This window comes from Xenopus laevis, chromosome 4L (genome assembly GCF_017654675.1).
Source record: "Xenopus laevis strain J_2021 chromosome 4L, Xenopus_laevis_v10.1, whole genome shotgun sequence".
Lineage (NCBI taxonomy): Eukaryota > Metazoa > Chordata > Amphibia > Anura > Pipidae > Xenopus > Xenopus laevis.
Genome location: NC_054377.1, coordinates 4,119,745 through 4,142,110, shown reverse-complemented (window position 1 = coordinate 4,142,110; position 22,366 = coordinate 4,119,745). Strand labels below are relative to the sequence as shown.

The window sequence follows — 22,366 nt, the reverse complement described above, 5'->3', positions numbered from 1 at the left end:
CTTATTGAAACTCCAGTTGCGCTTCTCTTCAAAAAAGGCGACGATCCATCATGTGTCGCTCGATGTCTCCTCCCTGGCTATCTCCTATAAGGAAAGCAGGGAGGAGAAATCGAGCGACGCACGATGGATCGCCAGATTGCCTTGTCTGAAGAGGAGTTACGGTAAGTTATTTCTTAATAAAGACTTAGCGATTTAAAAGTTTAATTTGTCCTTGTGTTTTTTTTTCCTCTCTATGCTAACGATTTTTTTTAAATAATTGATGTTACTGGTCCTTTAAGGTGACAGTTCCCCTTTAATCACAAATCGTATGGGGGCGTAAAATGTTTTCCTCAGTCATTTCTCTTTGTAGCACTGAATGTGAGTTTGGCTTCTATAATGCCAATAGGGTGGCCACATGGCCAGTATTTTACAGGCCTGACTGGTAAAAATGAAACTTGACCCCAATGTTATTAATAGGGAAAAATCTAAATCTAGATAGGAAGGAGGGTATTTTTTTCCAAAAAAGCTGGCAACCCTAATTGCAAAATGCAGTTTCTACTTCCAGAATGCAGTTGGCCACATCCCGTATCTAAGTGTTGGGGCCATAGCAACTCCATAAAAGCTGCATAAGGAATCCTACAGGTCTGGACTGGCAATGAGTGAGTTCTGGCAAGTGACAGAGGGGCTGCTGTAAGATTTCATGGCCACTCACTATAAATTGGGCTTGTGGAGACTGGTTGTTAGGCCTCTGTGTATGTGAAATACCAGGGACTATTTAACTGCCACCTGAATCCCTCCCTATTCACTAGCACTGCCCAGAGCACTCTGATATTGGGCACCTCAAGTCATTTCCATGTATGTGACCCCCTTACACTCTCTCCTGTCACTGGGACCCCCCAGACGTTCTTTATTCCGCTCTAAAGTCCCCCTGACCTTTCCCTGACCCCGATGCCACCGCTCCTTGAACTTCTCACCCCGGTTGAATGGAGGGAGTGTGACGTCACGGCCGAGCGGTGCCGCGCGGAGGAATCCTGGAAGGTGCGTGTGAGTTGCCGGTGCAGGTGAGCACTGGGGGTCGGAGCGCTGGGCTGGGGGTCGGAGAGCTCTTTTCAGGGTGGAAATGTGCGGCGCTTGGAGGTGTGTGGACAGAGGGTAAAGCCGCAGGACTGTGGGATAAACTGGAGAATGTTTGGCCCCTGGGGGGGTCGGCGGGACATTGGCAGGAGGGGCAGTGAGTAATGGGGAGGGGAAGGTACCACTTGCCTGGGGGGGGGGGGGTTCTGTTAATGAGAGAAGTAATAGGTGACAGTGAGGGGGGTTTGTATGGACTTATTGAGCCCTTCTGTCTGTCAGTCTTGATTTCTCATAACTGGCCCCATAGACTGTCTGGAAAATAAAGGCAAATCCAGTGAGTGTATATATATTGTATATATTGTATATATGTAACGTTTCTCTTTACTGCTGCACTAAAGGCTCATCATTGCCATTGTGGCTACTGGTACTGCTCGCTGTGTCTCGGGGTCAGTGACCCACAATGACTGGTATTAGGTGCAGAATTACATCTCCATCCGCCTTTTACCCACAGTGCAACATTCCTTCCCAGAATGATGGCTAATTGGTTCATAGTTATTGTTGCCCAGCATTATCCGCAGAGCCCCCCTCCACACCAAACTAAGAGCTTGGGCCCAGCAGGTTTTGTCCTAGTGTCCCGAAGGCCCAGTCCGACCCTGGGGTTACTGCCTGGCCAGTAGTTTTACTGGCCTGGCCTCTATTTTATCCGCCTGGCCAGTGTTTTACCCCTGACTGGCCAGTGTTTTTCCCCGACTGGCCACTATTTTACCGGCCTGGCCAGTGTTTTACCCAACTGACCAGTATTTTACCCGACTGACCAGTGTTTTACCCGCTTGGCCACTATTTTACCCGCCTGGCCAGTGTTTTACCCCCGACTGGCCAGTGTTTTACCCGACTGACCAGTGTTTTTCCCAGACTGGCCAGTATTTTACCGGCCTGGCCAGTGTTTTACCCGACTGACTAGTATTTTAACCGCCTGGCCACTATTTTACCCGACTGACCAGTATTTTACCCGCCTGGCTAGTATTTTACCCGCCTGGCCAGTGTTTTACCCCTGACTGGACAGTGTTTTACCCGACTGACCAGTATTTTACCCCCCTGGCCAGTGTTTTACCCCCGACTGGACAGTGTTTTCCCCCGACTGGCCAGTATTTTACCAGCCTGGCCAGTGGTTTACACGACAGGCCGGTATTTTACCCACCTGGCCAGTATTTTACCCGCCTGGCTGGTAAAAATGCTGGTAGCGACAATGTCATTAGTAAACCATAAAAATATAGGATGGCCATTATTTTTTCCAGAAAAGGTGGCAACCCTATGCACAGTGCTTCTAGGTGCCGCTTAAAGGGGTGCTTCACCAACTTTTAGTATGTTATACAGTGGCCAAGTCTAAGCAACTTAGAATTCATTATTTCTTCTGACTTCAAATGGGGGTCACTGACCCCATCTGTAACAACAAATGCTCCGTAAGGCTACAAATGTATAGTTATTGCTATTTTTTATTCCTCATCTTTCTATTCAGGCTTCTCCTATTCATATTCCAGTATGGTTGCTAGTGTCATTTGGACCTTAGCAACCAGATCGCTGAAATAGCAAGCTAGAGAGCTGCTAAATAAGTCAAAAACCACAAATAATAAAAAAATAAAACCAATTGCAAATTGTCCGAATATCACTCTCTACATCATACTAACAGTTAATTTAAAGGTGAACAAATCCTTTAATACATCACTTGTAATCGCCTTATAGAGCTGCATCTTCTTGCAGTAAATACTCATCATCTGGGTCCTCAATGCCCCCTACTGGAGACTCTAGGGGGTGAATAAGTTTTTGCAAAGCAGATCTGTATTCCTGTGACTTGGAGCAGGACATATTTCTATATAGGAACCCCAGGGTCTGTGCCCAGCATAAGAGGGGTGCTGCCTCAGGTACTGATACCTAAAAAATCTTTCAGAAGAAAATATTTTCAGTCCTCCGGCAGACACATGCTGCTAAATTCAATGACGGAGCTGAGGGGAATGAAAATACACCTCTCTTCCTCAGCGACCCAGAAAAAGGGGTCGGGCTGAGGTTCAGGATTCGGATTCAGCCGAACTGAATCCGAATCCTGATTTGCATATGCAGATTAGGGTTGGGGAGGGAAATCGTGTGATTCTTACTCACACAACAAGGAAGTAAAAAATGGTTTCCCCTTCCTACCTCTAATTTGCATATGCAAATCAAGATTTGCTTCGGTATTCGGAAAAATGGTTAGCAAAGGATTCGGGGGTTCGACTGAATCCAAAATAGTGGATTCCCTACCCTAAATACAGCCCTGACTTGGAGTCTTCTATGGGCCACAGACAGAATGTCCTGCAGGATAATACACATTTTATAGGGGGACTATGGGTTTACCCTATACCTAAAAGGTAGAATTGGCAGATACAGAATGATACTATGTCCTTAATTATTTGAATGTTTCTCCTTTTATTAGTGAGCTTCTGTGATCCAAAAACTTCAATGGCTTCAAAAAAGGCAGACAAACAAGAGTCCATGGTGCAGTTTGCCTCCTCTTCCAGAGCTCTGGAAGGTCCAATTACTCCATTCACTCAAAAGGTAGGAGCACTTCCAAGCAGTTTACATAATGTCTGCATTAAGTCTCCAATAAATATCAGCTGTAAATAATGATAAAATGAGAGCAGCCAGCTCTTGGTGATGAAATATATCTCACATTTAGGGGCAGCTTTATTAAGGGTCGAATTGAAAATTCTAATTCTTTTCATGGTCAAAACGTTAAAATTCTAATTTTGAATTATCCAAACTCAATTTTGAGATTTATCGTACTCTGGTCCTTTAAGAACTCAAATTCGATTATTCGCCATTTAAAACCAGCCGATTTCATGTATAAGTCAATGGTAGAGGTCCAGGGACCAATTTGGTCATGTTAGTAGCCTCCCCCCCAGTCGAATTTAGAGTATATTTGAATTTAATAGAGTTTAAAAAAAACTCACATGAATTTAAAATTCGACCTTTAATAAATGTTTCTCCCAATGTGTAATAAAAATCTTCTATCCTGTTCAGCAATTCAGAACAGGAGTTTGGATGGACACAACTATAGGTGCATGCAGTGTACCGTAGTCGGGGCCCACATGGTAGAGGGGGCCCCAACAGATTTGGGTCACAAATTGGCCAGGCAGAATGGGCAGAGCTTGGATTTATCATGGATGGGGATTAAGTATAATATGAGTGACTGGACTAAATCAAGGGCGTGGTCATGAATTGTTGAGTCTTTTTAATGAGGCCCCGTCCTACATAATGGTAGAACCCATTGGTCTAGGTCAGTGATCCCCAACCAGCAACTAGTGAGCAACATGTTACTCACCAACCCCTTGGATGTTCCTCCCAGTGGCCTCAAAGCAGGAGCTTATTTTTGAATTCCAGGCTTGGAGACAAGTTTTGGTTGTATAAAAACCAGGTGCACTGCCAAACAGAGTCTCAATGTAGGTTGACAATCCACACAGGGGCTACCAAATAGCCAATCACAGCCCTTATTTGGCACCCCAAGAACATTTTTCATGCTAGTGTTGCTCCCCAATTCCTTTTACTTCTGAATGTTGCTCATGGGTTCAAAAGGTTGGGGATCCCTGGTCTAGGTGATCAGTACGCCCCTAATTAGGGTCCACTTGGGTGGATGGCCTTTATAGTACGGTGGCCCATGATTCTTTAAGACAGAGTGGATGATCTGTGCCAGTTTTTGTGCAACCACAACTACTTCAATGGTGGTAAATGAGCCCTAATATATCATACTGTATCATATATACTGTTATAAAGCTCCTAAGGCTTCACCCCAAGCTTGGAGGTAAGGGCTAAAGGAACCCATGCTTTATTTGGGGCAAAATAAGGTATTTCTTTAAAAAAATCCCCTGGCAATGCTTGCATGGATTCCCCATCACATGCAGGTGGCACAGTGATCCAGATGGGTTTCTTGCTTATTATGCACATGTGTGTACCCCAAATGCCTGCAGGGTAGTATAGCGAGGGGTCGGGTCTGTACCTCCAAAATGCAATATAACCTGTTGCCGCTCTTGTTTTCAAGCTGAAGACGAAGGGAATGGCTAAGCAAAAGTTGGAGAGATTGCTTGAGCTTGAATCCCGGCTGTGCCGCAGAAAAGACAAATCCAAGAAAAGCAGGATAAACCAGAAGCCGTTAGACGTTGAGACTGAGGCCTTATTCCAGCTGTGCAAGGGGCGGAATACAACCCCCTTAAAAGAGCACTCTAACAAAAGCTCATCCAAGAAGAAAAATAAGGATAAAAAGAAGAGACGCCAAGATGGGGAGGAGAGTGTCCCACCGGTAAAAAACTGTAGGATAGTTGATGTACACCAAAATGGAGACATGCTGCTCACACTCTTCAAAATCAAGAACAGGAAAGAGAATACACCCGCTGAGAGTCTGGATTCCTCTGTATGTTCCCCACTCAGTAGAAACCACAGTCCCAATTCAGCCAATGAGCGGAAGAAACAGCTCCGGAAAAATCTGTACACTTGTATGACCGTCGATCAAGCCCAAAGTGCCCGGGTCAAGTTGAAGGAGATGGAGGATCTCAGCCAAAGGGCAGTTGCTCCCAAGTATCAAAGTGTCAGCTCCTCTGCAGAAGGCAGCTCCAGAAATCATTGTCCATTGCCTGCTTTGCCGTCCCCTGTGGCTGACCCAAAGGGCGATGGGAAGAGCCTCAGATCTGTTCCTAATGAAGGCAGCTCAATGCTAGAGGAAATAGCAAGTAGTTCTGGCCACAGCCAAGACTTGTTCATCACTCAGAAGTCATTCATGCCTGTTGAGGTGTTGGGGAGTAGTAGTAGTGGCAGCTCTCCTCCTTTAGGCCAAGACCCAGGAACCCTAAGAATTTTCAGCCGCACCGACACAGTGCAGGTGATCTCCCAGGTGTCAACATTTACAGTCAAGGGGGCTGACCAATCGTCTTCTGCTTCTATAAAGTCCGACAAGTCGACGCAGACCGAAGACGTCTTCAGCTACTTAACCCTGATGTCCCTTATGAACAGAGTCCGAGTCATGGAGAAATGTTCCGAGCAGCCTCTCGATTTCGCTTTGCCCAACCGAAGCAGAAGCAACATCGCCTCCCCCCTCGTCTGCATCAAGGTGGAAGACGATGACATCATATTCGTGGACGTTAAACACGCCAACAAGCTCACCATGAGTCAACAGCGAAGGATGGAGGATGCAAAGTTAGTCCAGACTTTCCTCAATTCCTCCTATTACTTCAAAGGGAAAGGCGACCACTGCAGTAAGTTTCCGCTTGCGCCGCTGTTGAAGATGAAGATGGAAACCAAGAAACGCTCCAGGAAGTCCCGTGGCCTTCGACATTAAAATAAGAGTTGGGGAGTGCGACTGCAGAGCTTGCATTCCTCTAACCCGGATCACTTGTTACATTTCAACGTTGTTACTGAGTTTCGCTTTGACTTCATAAGCCTCCGACCAATGGCGAGGATTCTCTGTTCATCCCATTCAACAAAGTGGCCGTTTTGTGTCATATCTTTCATGTATTTTCTATCGTTAATCCAGTTTCATGAAATTGTTTTCATTCACAGTCAATAAACGCAGTTTAATGAGTCTCGTGTCACAAGGAAGTGTTTTAATAACACAGATATTATCAACACTCGGGGGGGGGGGTTTATTTCCTTTACCTCTAATATCAATCAATCCTCTCTGGAGGTTATATAAACCCTCTCACCCCAAGATACAGGGAATAGAACTTTAATTCTGAGCTGAGCAGAACAGGGGTCACACCACTTTTAATCTTGGTGCTACAAAGGAAATACTCGTTTCGATTTACTGTTAGAAGGAAACAATGATTTATAGTAACGTTCTTGGAAACACAAGCCTGGCTGCAAAGGTCAGGGAATGTAATATTACAGATACAGGGGTTTCTGTCCATCTATGAATTGAATCCTTTTTAATTAAAGAACAGAGGAACTGCCATTTTTTTGGGGATTAGCTCCATTGGGCAAAATGCGTAACCTTTGACCCTGGAAGGGGGCATTTCTTGTACTTCACTGGGGAAAAAGCGCTGTAATAGGGATGTTGTAAAAATAAATAATAATATAGAAACATGATGCCTACTGTTGGCACAATCCATGCAAGTTTCCCATAAAGGAGAAGGTAAGGTACCGAAGCAGTTTATTGCCAATAGATTAGCCACAATAGTGCAAGCTATAACATTATATTTATTCTGCAGAATGCTTTACCATACCCGAGTAAACAACTCTAGAAGCTCTCTCTGTTTGTTTAGGATAGCAGCTGCCATATTAGCTTGGTGTGACATCACTTACTGCCTGTCTCCCTGCTCTGGGCTCAGATTACAGCAGGGAGGGGGAGAGGAGCAAACTGAGCATGCTCAAGCCCTAGCCCTGGAGGTTTAAGATGAAAACAGTTAGTCTGATACAGAAGCCCATGAGTACACAATAGAAGGAAAGAAATGTGATGTTTCTTTTGACAGAGGACTCAGAGCAGCATTACTTTGAGGGTTTACAGGTGTATTTATATAGACCTTTCTGATAAAGCTTAATTACTTTTAGCCTTTGCTTTTCCTTTAATTCCTTCATTTCAAACCAGAATTCTCACAGTCCCTTTCCATGGGTATTCAGCTTGGTGGAGTATAAGAATATTTAGGATTTTAAAAGCAATTTTAAGATATGTTTTTGTACATTTCATCCTCTACGCCTCATGAATACAGCTCTGCTTGCATTCAGTAGCATTGTATTCATAAGGGAGAAGAGGACCCACCTATATTATAACCCACCTTTTTCCAACCCAGCATACCATCACTTATGACATGCCCACATCCGACCTGAACCTCTCTGATGTCATCAGAGGGGCAGGGCAGTTATGAGTAGAGGAGGAGGAGTCACAGTGAGCTGATATCATGGGTGGGGTGGAGCTGATAACAGTTTGACCCACCACCCAACTGTGACCTACTGGAAGAGTTGCACCGCCCTCAGGGCTGATCCTATCAAATGTGGGGCCCAATTGGGACCATGTTGGCGGGGCCCCTAGACAAAGTGTTGCCGGCTACTGACACACCAAGTATTTAGGAAAATAAGGGCATACAGGCACAAAATAGAAAGGAAAGGGGCAGACAAGGTAAGAGAGTGAGAGGGATATAATAGGGGCACACAGGGTAAGAGAGAGAGGGAGGAAATAGGAGAGTGGACTTGGCCAATTAGTTTGGGGTAGGCTGGGCCGATTCAGCTTGGGAGCAGGCTTGGTTGGATTGGGGGCAGGCAGGGCCTATCAAGGTTGGAGGAAAGCTGGGCCTATGAGAGTTGGGGGCAGGCTAGACATATGGAGTTGAGGGATAGGCTGGCTTATCAGAGTTGGGGGTGGGCTGGATCTATGGATTTGGGGATGGGCTGGACTCTCAAAGTTGGGGGCAGGCCAGGCAGCATCATGTGCTGGGGGAAATACTATCTGTGCTGCCCTCTGGTGCGGGGCCCCCAGAGGTGCGGGGCCCTATTGGGCCCAATTGGTCCAATAGGCCTAAGGCCGGCCCTGACCGCCCTGACCCATAGGTTACGGGCGAGACTATATAACACTAATGTACTTGGAAGGATAATGCTTCCCTGCATCCGCAGCCAATCAGATGCCCCTATTTAGAGGCAGTACCTCCACCAGGGGTGTAACTACAGAGAAAACAGACCCTGTGGTTTTAGGTGGTCCCAGGAGTGTAGGGGGCCCAGTAAGGCCATAATTAATGAGCAATTTAAATATATCTTGGTAAAATCGGTCAAACTTTTTGGGCCCTGTATTGAATTTGCTGGGGGCCCAAGTAACACCTAGTTACACCACTGACCTTGATGCCTTATTATGTGTGGGGCATTAGGCTGAATGAATGGGAGTTGCAGGCGAATATTGCACTACTGCTGGGTTTGTGGGTGATTGCAACAAAAATTATATTAAAGGAGTTGTTTACCATTAAATTACCTTTTAGTATGATGTAGGGGGATATTCTGAGACATTTTGCAATGGGTTTTAAGTTTTTTATTGTGTTTTTTGAGCTATTTAGCTTCTTATTCAGCAGCTCTCCAGTTTGAAATTTCAGCGAACTGGTTGCTAGGGTCCAAATTACCCTAGCAACCATGCATTGATTTCAATAAGAGACTGGAATATGAATAGGAGAGGCCTGAATAGAAAGATGAGTAAGAAAAAAACGTAATAACAATAAATGTGTAGCCTTACAGAGCATTTGTTTTTTAGATGGGGGTCAGTGACCCCCCCCCCCCCCTATTGGAAAGAGTCAGAAGAAGAAGGCAAATAATTCAAGAGCATTTGTTTTTTAGATGGGGGTCAGTGACCCCCCCCATTGGAAAGAGTCCGAAGAAGAAGGCAAATAATTAAAAAACTATGTAAAATAAATAATGAAGGCCACTTGAAAAGTTGCTTAGAATTAGCCATAACATATTAAAAGTTAATTTAAAGGTGAACCACCCCTTTAATGAGGAGAGTTGGAAAGTGCTTGTTCATATTCTCACCATTAGAGGGCGCCATGACTGCGCTCAATGAGACCTACGCTGCTGTGGGTAAATCATATAAGACGAGAACTGAGAAACGAAGGCGACTGCAGTATGTTAAATAAAAATATTCAAAGAAAATGAATAGTTCTTGTTCTCAAATGAGAAGGATAACTTGTTAGTGACAGGGACAAGTACAGATAAATTACCCAATAAACTGGAAAGCCTGCTGCTTTCTCAAGCTCCTATATGAGTGCCGAGTATATCAGAACCATATCTAACAGCATTTAGCACTGACAGTCTACGTAGGAGCCATTTATGGAGAGACTGAATATTTCATGGAACCTGATGGGCCGGTTCTGATGGACTCTTTTCCCCAGCATTCACTTCCGACAATGACAGATTTGTCTTCTCTCGTCTCGAATATCAAATCTCCCCAAACAAAACCCATTTCTAGCGAATATTTACTGCCCCAGTGTGTGGGTGAGAGAGTCTGCGGGAAAATGTTCTGTAAATCATTGTATTCTGCCAAGTGTTAAAAACAACAAACGTTTCTTTAGAGGGACAAGATTAATAAAGTGTTGGTGTTTCTTGTCTGAAATAAGAATTTATTTGTGCAATTTAATGTTTCTTATTGTCTGCCCTGGCACCAGCATGTCTGTATAACATCAATGTAATGTAATGGGGCCCTTGTATTTAAAGATCACAGAGGCCCAACAGCCCCCAACCTCTTACAGCAGCCTCTCTGGCATTTGCCAGTACCCCCCATATTGCCAGTCTTGGCCTACTCTTTCCTGAAAACTAGGGGTGGCATCATTGGGGGGGGCTCCATAACAGTAAGATAGACAGTCCTCCCCCCAGTCACCCTGCTATAGTTCCAGGGGTACCCAGGGCACAAATAAGCACTCACCCCAAATCTCCCCCTAACTGACCTTCAGACTGGGCCCCCTTAGCTCATAACAAGGTTACAGATATATAGAAACATTGGGGTGTCACCCTGCTATAGTTCCAGGGGTACACAGGGCACAAATAAGAAATGGACAGTACTACAGCCAAACAGACACACAGACAGTTTTATGCAAATCCTGATCCATATCATTACAGAGACGAGTTATTTTACGCTCATATAAAACTCTAATATAAACACATTTCCCTGTAGCGCCGCCACATAAAAGGGGAAATGTTCCTACGGATCATAAACGACTTCCATAAAAGGCAAAATCAGAAGCCTGGCGCATGTTTGATGTGCGCGGGAAGATCTATGGGTTTGACTCGTCTCCGAGCAAATGTAACTCTCCCTAAGTGATGCGGCTCCTCAAAGCTGCTCAATATCTGCCATTCTGGCTTCGCTCATATTGGGCTTCTGAGCTGGAAACCGGTGATTTTAGCTTTTATCCAACCCAGTCACATGAATATCATTACTGAATCCCTGACTTCTTCCAGTGATTCAATGGGATACTCACATTAAAGCAGATGTTCTTTGGTTCTGTTCTCCTCCTGATCTATTAATTAGCTGGCTTCTGCTACATTGTATCCAAAGTCAAAACCAGCAGTGCAAATAATTAATAGGAATAGTGATGGGCGAATCTCTCCCGCTTTGCCAAAAAAAATGTGAATTTCCAACGAAATTCGGGAATCAGCAAAAGATTTGTTAAAATTTTGGATGCACATCCGAAAAGTCGCTCGCATCAATTTTGATGCCGGCGTTAAAGTCAATGGGCGTCCAAATAGTTTTGACGCTCGACGATTTTGATGCGAGCGACTTTTCAGACGTGTGTCCAAAATTTTTTGACCCTGGTGAATTTTCGCTGGAGTTTAGCAAATTTATTCGCCGTCAGTGAAAATTTGCCACCAAAAGTAAAGCTAATTTATTCGCCCATCACTAATGTAACTGGCCACAGCAATTGACCTTATCTGATCCCCATTGTAAGCAACAGTCCTGTCCTGCTTTATGGCAGCTGAGATTCTAGCTATCTGTATAACAGAACATTCTGTCCCAGTGGCTGCACAGATCCTATCTGATCTCCAGTGTAAGCAGCAGTCCTGTCCTGCTTTATGGCAGCTGAGATTCTAGCTATCTGTATAACAGAACATTCTGTCCCAGTTCGTAATCTTACCACCAGATGGCGCAGTGACAACACAAAGACTTGCTTTGCTTTCAGATTAAGAACAGCAGAAGAGTCTTGTACCTTATCTGGAGAAACAGAATGTTCTGTAGGGTAATAAGAAGCAATTAAACACTGGGAGCACAAAGGAAACAGTGAGGTTTGAGAGGAGGAATTCAGGAATTTGATTGACGTGTACAAATGTCAATAAGTTATTGCAAAAGAAACCCAAATTGGCGTTAATACATGAGAAATAACGTGTCGCCTTAATCCTCCGGCTCCATAGCTGGGAGATAATTCCAAAAAGAAATGAATTTGTCTTCTTCTTTATTGGCTAGAGAGCTGTCATCTGCTTTGTCATAAGAGCAGCACCCAATAACTGTTTCATTTGCAAATATATTACCCAGTGATTCAGGGGGTTAGTGTAATATTATTAGATTTGGGGTGAGTGTTTATTTGTACCCTGGGTACCCCTGGAACTATAGCAGAGTGACTGTTACCCCAATGTTTCTATATATCTGTAACCTTGTTATGAGCTAAGGGGGCCCAGTCTGAAGGTCAGTTAGGGGGAGATTTGGGGTGAGTGCTTATTTGTACCCTGGGTACCCCTGGAACTATAGCAGGGTGACACCCCAATGTTTCTATATATCTGTAACCTTGTTATGAGCTAAGGGGGCCCAGTCTGAAGGTCAGTTAGGGGGAGATTTGGGGTGAGTGTTTATTTGTGCCCTGGGTACCCCTGGAACTATAGCAGGGTGACTGTTACCCCAATGTTTCTATATATCTGTAACCTTGTTATGAGCTAAGGGGGCCCAGTCTGAAGGCCAGTTAGGGGGAGATTTGGGGTGAGTGCTTATTTGTACCCTGGGTACCCCTGGAACTATAGCAGGGTGACACCCCAATGTTTCTATACATCTGTAACCTTGTTATGAGCTAAGGGGGTCCAGTCTGAAGGTCAGTTAGGGGGAGATTTGGGGTGAGTGATTATTTGTACCCTGGGTACCCCTGGAACTATAGCAGGGTGACTGTTACCCCAATGTTTCTATATATCTGTAACCTTGTTATGAGCTAAGGGGGCCCAGTCTGAAGGTCAGTTGAGGGAGATTTGGGGTGAGTGATTATTTGTACCCTGGGTACCCCTGGAACTATAGCAGGGTGACACCCCAATGTTTCTATATATCTGTAACCTTGTTATGAGCTAAGGGGGCCCAGTCTGAAGGTCAGTTAGGGGGAGATTTGGGGTGAGTGTTTATTTGTGCCCTGGGTACCCCTGGAACTATAGCAGGGTGACACCCCAATGTTTCTATACATCTGTAACCTTGTTATGAGCTAAGGGGGTCCAGTCTGAAGGTCAGTTAGGGGGAGATTTGGGGTGAGTGTTTATTTGTACCCTGGGTACCCCTGGAACTATAGCAGGGTGACACCCCAATGTTTCTATATATCTGTAACCTTGTTATGAGCTAAGGGGGCCCAGTCTGAAGGTCAGTTAGGGGGAGATTTGGGGTGAGTGTTTATTTGTACCCTGGGTACCCCTGGAACTATACCAGGGTGACTGTTACCCCAATGTTTCTATATATCTGTAACCTTGTTATGAGCTAAAATTGTTGTTGTTTTGCCAGTGATGTGTATATAAGGGACGTGTTTATAAGTGATGTATATATAAGTGATGTGTGTGTATATATATATATATATATATATATATATATATGTAACAATTTAGAGAGTGAGTGATCATTGAGCTGCTACTGGTTCCAGGAGAAGAACAGAGAGTAATTAAACATGCCTCAATTGCAATAGGTTTTTCCACTGAAAGATCTCACACTAATCCATTGAGAGTAATGACGCAGCCTTGTATTATCGATAGACCGCGGAGCATCAGTCAATATCCGTATATTTCTCTGCTATAGAGAGAGAATCTGGTGAGTGAATGGGAAGGAGGGGAGCGAGGCTGCCGGTCAGCACAATCCAAGCGTTAATAATTCATCTTGTTTGGAGAGAGCAATTTCTCTTTATTGGGCTTCGGAATTTCTTGCTGTTTCCAAGATAAAATGTTGGTGCTTCTGCTGTCAGCGAAATTAGGAAATTAGTATTCACAGAGACTATACGTTGAGTAACATTCTGGGGGGGGGGGGGTATGGGGATAAGAAATGCCCCACAGTGAAAATAATCTTATAATAAGGATTTCGTTTGGGATTCAGATACCTATAAATTACTAGTATTCCGCTGAATGGATTCTGAATAATTAAAGGGCCTCAAAATTTCCTGCTGAATTGTGCTTAGTACAGGGGATACCTATGTACCATAGTTTTATGGGATCTCTCTGTACAGACTATGAGCAAACTTAGGGGCTGTTCCTGCTGAATTGTGCTTAGTACAGGGAATACCTATGCTGCCATAGTTTTATGGGATCTCTCTGTACAGACTATGAGCAAACTTAGGGACTGTTCCTGCTGAATTGTGCTTAGTACAGGGAATACCTATGCTGCCATAGTTTTATGGGATCTCTCTGTACAGACTATGAGCAAACTTAGGGGCTGTTCCTGCTGAATTGTGCTTAGTACAGGGAATACCTATGCTGCCATAGTTTTATGGGATCTCTCTGTACAGACTATGAGCAAACTTAGGGGCTGTTCCTGCTGAATTGTGCTTAGTACAGGGGAATACCTATGCTGCTATAGTTTTATGGGATCTCTCTATACAGACTATGAGCAAACTTAGGGACTGTTCCTGCTGAATTGTGCTTAGTACAGGGGAATACCTATGCTGCCATAGTTTTATGGGATCTCTCTGTACAGACTATGAGCAAACTTAGGGACTGTTCCTGCTGAATTGTGCTTAGTACAGGGAATACCTATGCTGCCATAGTTTTATGGGATCTCTCTGTACAGACTATGAGCAAATTTAGGGACTGTTCCTGCAGAATTGTGCTTAGTACAGGGAATACCTATGCTGCCATAGTTTTATGGGGTCTCTCTGTACAGACTATGAGCAAACTTAGGGGGCTGTTCGTACTGAATTGTGCTTAGTACAGGGAATACCTATGCTGCTACAAATTTAACATATTTACCTGTACATAAATATAATTTATTATTTTCTATTTATTTAGAACTGATATAATTTATAATAATATAATTGTGTAACTTATTATAAGAAATTTCCCAGCCCATTGCAGATCCAACAGGGAGATCAGTGTATCCTGCACATTAGGCTAAACCCCCCCCATTGCCTTTTACATAAATCATTACCCATCGCATTAACAGCCAATAATGGGATCAATATCCAAATGCCTCACATAATAGGTATATTAGTTCCGTTCGGCCCCATGGGGGGCCCGGCCTATTAAACTCACAGTTCTGTGTCTCTTTGTTGAACTGAAATGTTAAAGGGGAACTCCTCCCAAAATCTGATTTTTTTTTTCCGCTTGATGAAAGAAAATGTCATTCTTAGCAACTTTCGGATGCTCATTCATTCCTGGTGTGCAGTTATTTGAGTTATATTAATAGGAATGTCTGTTTTTTTTTTCATTTTGCCTTTATACATTTGTTTTTCACCATAATAAAACCTGTCCTTGTGTTACTGCTGCAGGCGGTGAGTCAGGTGCCTTATTAAGTGCCGAAATATGATGAAAAATAGCTTTTCCCACAAACCTTTTAGGCAGATCCCACGCTCCCATGCACTTGTCTCCCAGTCACTTCTCACTGTCTGTCTGTGTGTGGGCTCAGTAACCAGAACTCTCAAACCTCAACTGAGCTGCTACTTGTCATGTAAAGCCCCGACCAGAGGCCCTGCGACAATAATATGATGGGGGTGTCACATGTTTCATCTCCTTCAACAGGAATTAGTTAGTGTGCCTTGTAATTATGTCCCTGAACTCAGTATTTGTATGTACCTTTCTCCACTGACCTCTAATATCCTTATCATTTACAGTAGGGGGTACATTATCCCTTATAATACATGAGTGATACTCAGAGTTCCCTGTATAACTCAGCCTGCAGCCTTGTGCCTTTATATGGTCACAGAACAACCCCTCAGTGACTTCTAATATCCTTATCATTTACAGTAGGGGGTACATTATCCCTTATAATACATGAGTGATACTCAGAGTTCCCTGTATAACTCAGCCTGCAGCCTTGTGCCTTTATATGGTCACAGAACAACCCCTCAGTGACTTCTAATATCCTTATCATTTACAGTAGGGGGTACATTATCCCTTATAATACATGAGTGATACTCAGAGTTCCCTGTATAACTCAGCCTGCAGCCTTGTGCCTTTATATGGTCACAGAACCCCTCAGTGACTACTAATATCCTTATCATTTACAGTAGGGGGTACATTATCCCTTATAATACATGAGTGATACTCAGAGTTCCCTGTATAACTCAGCCTGCAGCCTTGTGCCTTTATATGGTCACAGAACAACCCCTCAGTGACTTCTAATATCCTTATCATTTACAGTAGGGGGTACATTATCCCTTATAATACATGAGTGATACTCAGAGTTCCCTGTATAACTCAGCCTGCAGCCTTGTGCCTTTATATGGTCACAGAACAACCCCTCAGTGACTTCTAATATCCTTATCATTTACAGTAGGGGGTACATTATCCCTTATAATACATGAGTGATACTCAGAGTTCCCTGTATAACTCAGCCTGCAGCCTTGTGCCTTTATATGGTCACAGAAAAACCCCTCAGTGACTTCTAATATCCTTATCATTTACAGTAGGGGGTACATTATCACTTATAATACATGAGTGATACTCAGAGTTCCCTGTATAACTCAGCCTGCAGCCTTGTGCCTTTATATGGTCACAGAACAACCCCTCAGTGACTTCTAATATCCTTATCATTTACAGTAGGGGGTACATTATCCCTTATAATACATGAGTGATACTCAGAGTTCCCTGTATAACTCAGCCTGCAGCCTTGTGCCTTTATATGGTCACAGAACAACCCCTCAGTGACTTCTAATATCCTTATCATTTACAGTAGGGGGTACATTATCCCTTATAATACATGAGTGATACTCAGAGTTCCCTGTATAACTCAGCCTGCAGCCTTGTGCCTTTATATGGTCACAGAACAACCCCTCAGTGACTTCTAATATCCTTATCATTTACAGTAGGGGGTACATTATCCCTTATAATACATGAGTGATACTCAGAGTTCCCTGTATAATTCAGCCTGCAGCCTTGTGCCTTTATATGGTCACAGAACAACCCCTCAGTGACTTCTAATATCCTTATCATTTACAGTAGGGGGTACATTATCCCTTATAATACATGAGTGATACTCAGAGTTCCCTGTATAACTCAGCCTGCAGCCTTGTGCCTTTATATGGTCACAGAAAAACCCCTCAGTGACTTCTAATATCCTTATCATTTACAGTAGGGGGTACATTATCACTTATAATACATGAGTGATACTCAGAGTTCCCTGTATAACTCAGCCTGCAGCCTTGTGCCTTTATATGGTCACAGAACAACCCCTCAGTGACTTCTAATATCCTTATCATTTACAGTAGGGGGTACATTATCCCTTATAATACATGAGTGATACTCAGAGTTCCCTGTATAACTCAGCCTGCAGCCTTGTGCCTTTATATGGTCACAGAACAACCCCTCAGTGACTTCTAATATCCTTATCATTTACAGTAGGGGGTACATTATCCCTTATAATACATGAGTGATACTCAGAGTTCCCTGTATAACTCAGCCTGCAGCCTTATGCCTTTATATGGTCACAGAACAACCCCTCAGTGACTTCTAATATCCTTATCATTTACAGTAGGGGGTACATTATCCCTTATAATACATGAGTGATACTCAGAGTTCCCTGTATAACTCAGCCTGCAGCCTTGTGTCTTTATATGGTCACAGAACAACCCCTCAGTGACTTCTAATATCAGTGGCCTTTTCTCTCTGTCTTTCATTTATCCTCATTCTGGTCCCATATCTCCACTCCTTGACTCCTGCCCTTTCCTCTCCAGACGAGGAATGTGCAGAGCATTTTATTATCCCCTTTCATTTTTAATTCTGTCATTTCATCTTCCCATGGAAAAGCATCTCAATCTATTTGAGGGATCGGAATGCTAATTAGGGCTTTACATTATGTTTCAGCCATTACTGACTCGGCTCATGAATGCGATATTTTTTATGACGATCGTTATGGAGAAATTCCGCATTTTTAATATATCAAGAGCCACATTTTGCATCATTAAAGGGATTTTTGTTGCAGAGCTGCACTGTCGGCTCGACCCACCGTTCCTAAAAATTCATTCCCCGTAACCGAGCTAATGGCCGACTGTCCTTATTGATGCGTTTGTCCTTTATATAAACATAACGCCATTCTGCCATCAGTCTCCATTAAATCTGGGAAATATTAGTTGTGTCCCATAGATGTGTCTATAGTGGTGGAGCTGTCCCACAATAGAGCTTCAAGGTTACAGATATATAGAAACACTGGGGTGTCACCCTGCTATAGTTCCAGGGGTACCCAGGGTACAAATAAGCACTCACCCCAAATCTCCCCCTAACTGACCTTCAGACTGGGTCCCCTTAGCTCATAACAAGGTTACAGATATATAGAAACATTGGGGTGTCACCCTGCTATAGTTCCAGGGGTACTTAGGGTACAAATAAGCACTCACCCCAAATCTCCCCCTAACTGACCTTCAGACTGGGCCCCCTTAGCTCATAACAAGGTTACAGATATATAGAAACATTGGGGTAACAGTCACCCTGCTATAGTTCCAGGGGTACCCAGGGTACAAATAAGCACTCACCCCAAATCTCCCCATAACTGACCTTCAGACTGGGCCCCCTTAGCTCATAACAAGGTTACAGATATATAGAAACATTGGGGTGTCACCCTGCTATAGTTCCAGGGGTACCCAGGGCACAAATAAACACTCACCCCAAATCTCCCCCTAACTGACCTTCAGACTGGGCCCCCTTAGCTCATAACAAGGTTATAGATATATAGAAACATTGGGGTGTCACCCTGCTATAGTTCCAGGGGTACCCAGGGTACAAATAAACACTCACCCCAAATCTCCCCCTAACTGACCTTCAGACTGGGCCCCCTTAGCTCATAACAAGGTTACAGATATATAGAAACATTGGGGTGTCACCCTGCTATAGTTCCAGGGGTACCCAGGGCACAAATAAACACTCACCCCAAATCTCCCCCCAACTGACCTTCAGACTGGGCCCCCTTAGCTCATAACAAGGTTACAGATATATAGAAACATTGGGGTAACAGTCACCCTGCTATAGTTCCAGGGGTACCCAGGGCACAAATAAACACTCACCCCAAATCTCCCCCCAACTGACCTTCAGACTGGGGCCCCTTAGCTCATAACAAGGTTACAGATATATAGAAACATTGGGGTAACAGTCCCTTCTCCCCTTGATGGTGACAGAATGAGCAAGTGGAATTAACTGTTTGGTTCCAGGTAGACAAGTTGATATAATGAATGACAGAGTGAGTAAGTGAGTTACACAGTGAGTGTGGGACGTATAATTCGGGGGAGGTTTATATCTGTAGTAAAAGTTCGGTCAGGCTCATTGGGTTGGTAATAATCCAGATCAGGGGCCCCGGCAGCACATTCGGCTAAGGGAGAGAGTTTTGGCTGCTGGAGATGGATACGAGGCCATTCAGTAATTAGACGTTTATGAGCCATAATTATACTCAGCTAAAACTTAATGGAAGTCTCATAGACAAAGAAACAACGTATGTCACAGTATGTGGGTAAGTTTTACCCTCAAGCGGATTTCGATTTTTGAAGCCAAAGTCATATCCAGATCTGCACAAATGATCCGACGTGTTACATCTGCTGAGTTCTGGATTCGGCCGAATGTTTAGACGTTGCTCGTTGGAGCGTCTCCTTTAGGGGATGTTAGTGCCCCGGCCGTGTGTTACAACCTGACAGTTAACTCATGCTGGGAGATGTAGTTCAGCCGCATCAGTGATGCAGACATATTAATCCCCCCTGTATTTTGTGGGTTTCTCCAAGTTTAAAACCCACAGTAAGGGGCTTGTCTCCCACTGCAAGTAATTTATTAAATGGGTTGTTCACCTTTAAATTAACAGTTAATATGATGTAGAGAGGGATATTCTCAGACATTTTGCAATTGGTCTTCATTTTTTATTATTTGTGGTTTTTGAGTTATTTAGCTTTTTATTCAGCAGCTGCAATTTCAGTCATTACTGGTTGCTAGGATCCACATTCCCCTAGCAACCATGCCTTGTTTTGAATAACAGACTGGAATATGAATAGGAGAGGCCTGAACAGAAAGATGAGTAACAATAATAATACATTTGTAGCTTTTACAAATGTTTTTTTTAGATGGGGTCAGCGACCCCTACTGGAAAGTCAGAAAAAGAAGGCAAGTAATTAAAAATATTTATATTAAAAAAAATGAAGACCAATTGCTTAAAATTGGCCATTCTATAACTTACTAGAAGTTAATTTAGAGGTGAACCACCCCTTCTCCTGTATAATGAACACCTCCTTATCTGTTCTACCTGAGACATGGGTCACCCCTAAAGAAGTGTTTCATCTTTCAGGTAACTTTTAGTAGATTATAGAATGGCCATTTCTATGCAACTAAATCTGACTAAACCATCTAAAAAATAACAAATACTCTGTAAGGCTACAAATGTATTGTTATTGCTACTTTTTATTCCTTGTATTTTTATTCAGGCCTTTCCTATTCATATTCCAGTCTCTTATTCAAATCAATGCATGGTTGCTAGGGGAATTTGGACCCTAGCAACCAGACAACTGAAATGGCTGTGAGAGCTGCTGAATAAAAAGCTAAATAACTCGAAAACCACAAATAATAAAAAATGAAGACCAATTGCAAATTGTCTCAGAATATGCCTTTCCCTATAGCACACCAAAAGTTCAATTAAAGGGATACAACCCCTTTAATTGGAGAAAGGGGGACTCTGTATTTTCAGTGTTTTGTGTTTGGAGTTGTCCTGTCTCTTTAAGAGAGTGATTCATTCTATGACAGCAGACTGGGAACAATTCGGGGCAGTGACTGTACCCACTGAATCTTCCCTCCATACATTACACTATTCATCTAATTTCACGTTGTTCCCTGAAAGTGTCTCTGAAGCTGCGGGGCTGTTCCACACTATGAGCCGAACTTCTGAGTGAAGCCGAGGAGATGTCAGGAAAGATCCAGCCGGTACTTCCACTGAGCTTCAGAGCTTGAGTCATCCAGTAATATATCTGTTTTAATATCTGACTGTGAGCTAGTACTGGCACATTAGCTTGCTCATAGTCTGTACAGAGAGATCCCATAAAACTATGGCAGCATAGGTATTCCCTGTACTAAGCACAATTCAGCAGGAACAGTCCCTAAGTTTGCTCATAGTCTGTACAGAGAGATCCCATAAAACTATGGCAGCATAGGTATTCCCTGTACTAAGCACAATTCAGCAGGAACAGTCCCTAAGTTTGCTCATAGTCTGTACAGAGAGATCCCATAAAACTATGGCAGCATAGGTATTCCCTGTACTAAGCACAATTCAGCAGGAACAGTCCCTAAGTTTGCTCATAGTCTGTACAGAGAGATCCCATAAAACTATGGCAGCATAGGTATTCCCTGTACTAAGCACAATTCAGCAGGAACAGTCCCTAAGTTTGCTCATAGTCTGTACAGAGAGATCCCATAAAACTATGGCAGCATAGGTATTCCCTGTACTAAGCACAATTCAGCAGGAACAGTCCCTAAGTTTGCTCATAGTCTGTACAGAGAGATCCCATAAAACTATGGCAGCATAGGTATTCCCTGTACTAAGCACAATTCAGCAGGAACAGTCCCTAAGTTTGCTCATAGTCTGTACAGAGAGATCCCATAAAACTATGGCAGTATAGGTATTCCCCTGTACTAAGCACAATTCAGCAGGAACAGTCCCTAAGTTTGCTCATAGTCTGTACAGAGAGATCCCATAAAACTATGACAGCATAGGTATTCCCCTGTACTAAGCACAATTCAGCAGGAACAGTCCCCTAAGTTTGCTCATAGTCTGTACAGAGAGATCCCATAAAACTATGGCAGCATAGGTATTCCCTGTACTAAGCACAATTCAGCAGGAACAGTCCCTAAGTTTGCTCATAGTCTGTACAGAGAGATCCCATAAAACTATGGCAGCATAGGTATTCCCTGTACTAAGCACAATTCAGCAGGAACAGTCCCTAAGTTTGCTCATAGTCTGTACAGAGAGATCCCATAAAACTATGGCAGCATAGGTATTCCCTGTACTAAGCACAATTCAGCAGGAACAGTCCCTAAGTTTGCTCATAGTCTGTACAGAGAGATCCCATAAAACTATGGCAGCATAGGTATTCCCTGTACTAAGCACAATTCAGCAGGAACAGTCCCTAAGTTTGCTCATAGTCTGTACAGAGAGATCCCATAAAACTATGGCAGCATAGGTATTCCCTGTACTAAGCACAATTCAGCAGGAACAGTCCCTAAGTTTGCTCATAGTCTGTACAGAGAGATCCCATAAAACTATGGCAGCATAGGTATTCCCTGTACTAAGCACAATTCAGCAGGAACAGTCCCTAAGTTTGCTCATAGTCTGTACAGAGAGATCCCATAAAACTATGGCAGCATAGGTATTCCCTGTACTAAGCACAATTCAGCAGGAACAGCCCCTAAGTTTGCTCATAGTCTGTACAGAGAGATCCCA

General features: G+C 43.5%; 1 protein-coding gene across 2 annotated transcripts; it reads left to right on the top strand.

Moving 5' to 3' along the window:
• The first annotated feature begins 235 nt into the window (after positions 1-235).
• Positions 236-6,652, top strand: LOC108713449. 2 transcript variants are annotated; one of them, XM_041589723.1, is made up of 3 exons: positions 236-1,017; positions 3,518-3,639; positions 5,120-6,652. In XM_041589723.1, the coding sequence occupies exons 2-3, from the start codon at positions 3,544-3,546 to the stop codon at positions 6,407-6,409; spliced, it is 1,386 nt and encodes a 461-aa protein (XP_041445657.1). In that variant the 5' UTR covers positions 236-1,017; positions 3,518-3,543; the 3' UTR covers positions 6,410-6,652. The 2 variants fall into 2 exon arrangements, with proteins under 2 accessions (XP_041445657.1, XP_041445656.1); XM_041589722.1 differs by having other exon boundaries at positions 237-1,040.
• Positions 6,653-22,366: the final 15,714 nt, after the last annotated feature.

Coding starts and splice junctions, on each gene's coding strand:
- LOC108713449 (XM_041589723.1), top strand. CDS start 3,544: ATGGCTTCAAAAAAGGCAGACAAACAAGAGTCCATGGTGCAGTTTGCC. Junction 3,640..5,119: donor TTACTCCATTCACTCAAAAG/GTAGGAGCACTT, acceptor CTTGTTTTCAAG/CTGAAGACGAAGGGAATGGC.